Source organism: Numida meleagris, chromosome 1 (assembly GCF_002078875.1).
Source record: "Numida meleagris isolate 19003 breed g44 Domestic line chromosome 1, NumMel1.0, whole genome shotgun sequence".
Lineage (NCBI taxonomy): Eukaryota > Metazoa > Chordata > Aves > Galliformes > Numididae > Numida > Numida meleagris.
The window spans coordinates 118,541,530-118,547,529 of record NC_034409.1 but is presented as its reverse complement, the minus strand read 5'-3'; the positions used below and the strand labels follow the sequence as shown (position 1 = coordinate 118,547,529).

The window sequence follows — 6,000 nt, the reverse complement described above, 5'->3', positions numbered from 1 at the left end:
ACTTCATCTGAACACAGCACAAACAGTTTTTAGCTGTCTCTTCCCCTTAGTGATTTATATGGGAATTCTGTAAACTGTAAGCAACGGTATGCTATATTCAAAACTAAAGAGATGAATATATTCCTAAATCGTTATTTTGAAAGCACAGACCAACCAAAGTTCAAATATGAATTGCTTCGGATAAACAATGTTGGAACCATGTTATCCTTCTGAGTGAAACTTCCTCACGTCAGATGTTTACACGAGCTGTCCAGACCTGCCGAGTGCCAGATAAGAGCTACCCCTGCCTACGCAGGCACTGCTTACACACGGTGTCAAAACAAAACGGACAACGATGAACAAACTATTTTATTTTTGTCGATGGAGAAGAGCATCCCACTGAAAATAAAGAATGAAAAATATATTCTGCTACAACACGTGGAATGCTTGAATCTCACACTCCAGCACGTGGTGAAATTCTGGTATTGTAACATCACAGTAACCCCCTCCCCCACGCGCACGGGTGCACGCAAAGCCTCGAACAAATATTTATACCCATAATAGTGCCATGTATAAAAAGTTCATTCCATAGAGGCCAAAACAAAATTTTAAACATCTTTGTTTCTCCTCTGCCAACGGCAATGTGAAAAATGAAAACTGTTTAGTTAATTGTATGGAGCAGTACTTCTTTTTACACGAAAGAACTCTGAACTTCAGCATAATAAATCATGGTAGAAGTAAGGTTTAAACAACACACTCAACATGCGGGGCATGATGTTTGTCTTAATATATAACTGTAACTTTCATATGGTTTTTATCAATGATCAAGTCAGTATTTTCCAAACACAAAAAGAAAATATTCTGCTTTTCCAATCAATGCTCTGACCTCTTCTTACTATACAGAACATACTTGTATTATTCCTCTAAGCACACACGCACCACAAAAGATATGCAAAACAAATCAATATAGATAACATTTTGTGTCCAATGTCTAACAACGGAGAAATAAAAACGATCCTCAAAGCCCAAATTAAAATTGGATTGCAGTCACTTAAACTAACAAAGCTCTTGGACGCTGGTGAGCCACAAAACACATTATTTCGCAGCAGTATCTCTGCTGAAACCTGAGGAGTATCAGAGTATTGGTACAGCAAGGCAGTTTCAAAAAAGGAATTTGTAAAAAATACATTTTTACTATATAGTTTCATATAAAAAGGCAATAAGAAATATAATAAAACCTACCATTTTAGGACTACATCTTCCCTACCAAATAGTTTTCGTCACTTGCACTATTACATACAGTACATTCAGTTTCCTACACAGAAGTATATTTTCTTGTCCCTGATGTATATTACAATTGGCAGTGACAACAAACTGGTTTATTATCACTGCTGGTTGTTGTAGCTTATATAAACAGCACCAATTTTACCCTAAACAGGCTTATCCATTACACAGTGGCACTTCCTTAAAGGAAATACAAGTCTAAAACATCAGAACCAACCGTGTATTTCCAGAAATATACCGGAATACACGGCTCAGTTAAGTGATGAATAACCATGAGGATTGCATAGTACAGGGATTTTGCCTGTAGGAATAAATCCACCCTTTGATTGTTTGTCACCTTCTGACTCCAGGAATGGACAACAAATTAAACAGGTGCTAATGGAAACGAAAGTAGTACATGACTAAAATAACTGGTAAAAAAGAAAACAAAACCCAAGAAATTGTACAGTTCTCTCTGGCACAGTGCAAAGTACACATTAAAAACTGAATACATATGTACAGTGTGTATGTGCATTTTCAAATACATATAGTGTGCATTTCCCCGACGCATACACGTGTATACATAAAAAGCATGAGGACACGTATCCATGCCAAACTTAGCAAAAAGATGGAATGTTTAAAATGCGGATGTGTTGTTCCAGTCAAATCTGTCTGTCCCAGAACTGGCTGTTTATACAGCCAATATGCCCTTCCGTGAAACAGAACTATTATTGCCAGCATAAATGGACAACATACCGTACATTTGTCCTCGTAACTTACCAAAGGACTGATAATCACACTTTATAAAAGCTTAGATTTGTTTGAAGCCCTCTCCTCCGTAACCCTTCCCTCCCTACACCTCCCTCCCCCCTGAACTCCTCATACAGCTATTCCCTTTATGGAAATCTATGAAGAATAATCTAGCTGAGTATTACTCTGCTGGAGAACCAGACACGGTATTCACTGCTGAGATGAGATCTTCTATCTTACATTTTCCTTGCAACGTAAAAGTTTACAGCCATCCCTGTAAGAATTATTAACATCTGATGCTGTTTTTGTTTTTCCCTTTGGGATTCAGCTGTTTTGGTTCTGAATATGAACATGTTGGCTGAAGTCTGCAACAGAGAATGCGCCTTTCAGCGCTGTTACCCAACCTGCCCAGTACCAACTGTCTCTCCTTGCAAGCTTTCTGAAACAGCTCACTAAACGCTAGAACGTAATACATTTTTTCCCTCTACTTTCCCCCAGATGTCTTTTTTCATATTTTGAAAGAACTCCCAAAAAATACAGATAACTTATACCAGCAAAATACTTTTAAATAAAGGTGATGACTGTTAACCTGAGAACTCAGTGTGGTACACACACACACACACACACTGCGGTGTCCCCCCCGTTGGCTAGTACTTTCCTTGTTTAAGTCTTTCAATGTGGTAGCACAGCTTTAGGGCAGGCCCCAGCTTCAGTCCCATGTATTTCATGATCATATCACTCCTCAGTAACAGTAGTGCCTTTCCATCAATTTCCTGCAGAAGGAAGAGAACAAACACAACACAACTATTTTAACAATCTGCATGGTAACCCTGAAAAGTACATTATATTTGTTGAGAATGTAGTAAAAATGCATTTACCATATATAAGGCAGTAACTTAGTGCAATGTGATATTTACCCACGGCCCCTGAAAGTAAATTTATTGTAGTATTTTTACGGTATGATTAAGGGCTGTGAGATACTAAACAGTAAGTAAAAGAAACTGACCAAACAACCCCCAAAAATAGGTACCAGCTGAGAAAAAAAGTGAATGGGTCAAGGAGAGAAAAAAAGCTGCAAAGGAAGGTCTGTGCAGTTAGAGATTAAATGATCCAAGCATGGAGGCCTTGCACTGAACCTTGAACGCAGCTGTGGGAGGATTCTGGCATGCGCTTGCAAACAGTCACGCAGAGGAAGGGGTTACAAACCATCTGAAGCTGTGAAATAAGACAGATCTACGGCCAGGTTAAAGCAGACAGATTGTTAGGATCAAGACTGAGGACAACTTAGTCAGATTTCAACTGCCTGGTTGAAAAGCTGCTGAAATGTGACAGTCCAAAGCTCTTAGTAGCATTACATACCGCAGACAGGCAATTAGTTCCCTAAAACACCATAAAGAGAATTACTCTGCCTCAGTTTTTTTAAACATAAACCTGACAAAACAAGTGACATTTAGTCTTGTTACACAACTAAGAATAACACATAGGACAGGAAGTTCTGTTAAAAGTTACTTTGAATTTTGCTTCCAGTCCAGCTTACTGTGAAATAGTTTAACTGTTAGGAAGAGCTGGTGCAGAACGGGTGAGAAACACTACTAAAGAGAAAGCCAGCCTCTTTTTGGAGGGAGATTTTATATTTGGAGAGCCAAATATAAAGTGAAATAATGACACAGCTCTTTGCTCAGCAACTTGCCATACAAAAGCACAGTGAAAAGGAAGACCAAAAACAACATAAAGAAATCAACGTTTATCTCCCTAAATACAAATACCTAGTTAGATCCTACAGAACTCCACATTTTTTGTCAAAAAAGACAAATTAAATATTTCAGCGGAACCTCTGAATTTTAGTATTAATGACCAAATGCGAATGTAATGAGGCACAATAGCTTCTCTGCTTTGGGATAATCAATCCACAAAACAGACTACCTTCGAGAAGACAAGCACCCCACACTGCAGGTGAGAATTGCCAGCTTCTGAAGAGGTACCAGAGTGACAGGGTGCCTTGGGAGCTGGCCATTAGAATGTAAGAGTTCCAGTATCACACTGCCTTGTATCAGCTGGAAAGCAATGGGTATTAGCTTAATCTAACGAGGCTGGAACACAGAGAAAACATACTGCAGGAGGATTTTGAGGCGGAAAAATAATTTTTCAGCCTCCCTTTATTACACAAGTGAGCAGAGGCTGTTCTACCTTCAATTGCAAATACACTGACAGACATGAAAGCTGTATTCTAGAAGATTAATGCAATACGTGAAATCTAGTAGAACAGAATGGATATGCATCATACATGTCTCCTGAAGAGTTCAGCATGTGGAGCTAGTGCCTGCGGATCAGCTTCTTTCACAAAACGCATTACTTCCTCTATTGACCAGGTGGATGGATCCTTATTCAATATTCTTGAAGGTTCCCTTTTAAGTGAATTCAGATCTGGTCCAGTTGTGGAACTTGCAGCTTTCAGTGTAAGAATATTGTGAAAAGAAGAGGTATCACTAGTCTGTACAGGGCTAACACATTTCGCTTTACATACGACATTCTTAACTACAGGCTTTTATTATTCATTCTTTGTCATATATTAAAATAAAGGATGTTTTATTTTCCTTCAAGTATCAAACCCTAATACTGAACTGTTCCATTTGTCTTAAATGCCTTATACAACTGCAGATAATTACAGCAACATAGAAAGTTAGCACTATGACATACCTAGAGGGATTAGTTCGACTCGTGTTTGGTTCCTGGATCCCAAGATGCCAGTATCTGGGAAAGCGGCAAATGCAAGTTCAACTGTGCAGAGGAACGAGAAGAAACCCTATCTCTGTATATCACCGACACAGAAACAATTGATAAAATGCCCAGGAAGCAAGCTGTGTTTAACTAGCACTGCCCAATCCAGCCTATAGCAGGGTCCATGACAGCAGTAGAGGAGAGTGCAGCAGGCAAGACTCCTCTGGCTTGCACCATGGTATTAGTTCTAGCAGGCTTAAGTTCTGCATTTGAACTTACATTAGCAAGCCTGACGTGCTTGGCAACAGCACAACATCTCACTCCATATGTAACGTATTTTCTGTGGCAAAGAACTTCTTTGTTCATAACTCACGGACTTTGCATGTTCAGAAAAGCTGTTACATACTTTGGAAAGTTTAGGCATATAGCATACCTTCAATCCTCCTCTGTATTCGATTCCTACTGACTTCATAGTAACTGCTGTTCCCAGCAGAGCTCAATGACAGCCGGCGCAGGACTGGAGCTGAATTTGAGGTAGCAGTCACTGGCTGAAAGGAATTCCTGTAATATGCTGCACTCCCCGAAGTACGATATTCAGTGGAATTTCGACGGGCAGGGCTTGAAGGATTTACTGAATTAAGAGCAGAATCCATAGAGTCCTCAGAAAAGCGATGCTCTTTGGAAGTGCTGTTTTCTTCTATAGGTAACGTTTCTGCTACAGAAAACAAAAGCATCGATCTGTTTGAAATGATGGACTTGGTAATTTTGTTATTTAATTCCTTGCTGTGTTCTCTTGAAGATCATAACAAGCTCCAAGCCTGTTAACGAATCTCCTGTGAGACAAGACTTACTGCAGAATAGTCATTCTCAAGTAATCACTGGTCCTTTACTACATTAAAAAAAATTCCAGTAAAATGTCTAATAGTCAAGTTTCAGACAGTCTTCCACAAATCATCTCAGCCGTATTTGTTAAATATTATGAGCAGGGCATGGACATAAGGTTTGTTTGTTTTTTTAATTGTCTGATGTTAATATTAACACATACGCAATCTCAGTCAAGCATTTTCATGATCTTTCTTAATGGTTACTTTTTGAGAATCTGTTTAAGAGTGCATTGTGTTTTATCCTGCAAGAATTTTTTAACGTAAATAAAAACTCTCATGTTAACTAGCAATTGTTTAATTTGTTCTACACAGTAGAGGGAGTCTCTAACTTCATAAGCAAGAGGACAATTATCTGTTGATCTCCATATGTTCAGAGACAATAGCCATCCCTAAAAACTGAAGAGAT

At 38.8% G+C, this 6,000-nt stretch overlaps 1 protein-coding gene across 10 annotated transcripts in view; it reads right to left on the bottom strand.

Moving 5' to 3' along the window:
• Window positions 331–6,000, bottom strand: part of SCML2 (sex comb on midleg like 2 (Drosophila)) — a 69,488-nt gene continuing 63,818 nt past the window's right edge. For 6 of the 10 annotated variants that reach the window (XM_021409537.1, XM_021409546.1, XM_021409478.1 and 3 more), the window contains 4 exons: window positions 5,144–5,425; window positions 4,690–4,770; window positions 4,277–4,440; window positions 331–2,765 (listed from right to left, as the gene is read on the bottom strand). In XM_021409537.1, the coding sequence (XP_021265212.1) occupies window positions 2,640–2,765; window positions 4,277–4,440; window positions 4,690–4,770; window positions 5,144–5,425 (653 nt within the window). In that variant the 3' untranslated portion in view covers window positions 331–2,639. The remainder of the gene's footprint in view (window positions 2,766–4,276; window positions 4,441–4,689; window positions 4,771–5,143; window positions 5,426–6,000) is intronic. The other 4 variants (XM_021409504.1, XM_021409514.1, XM_021409528.1 and 1 more) reach the window with 4 other exon arrangements.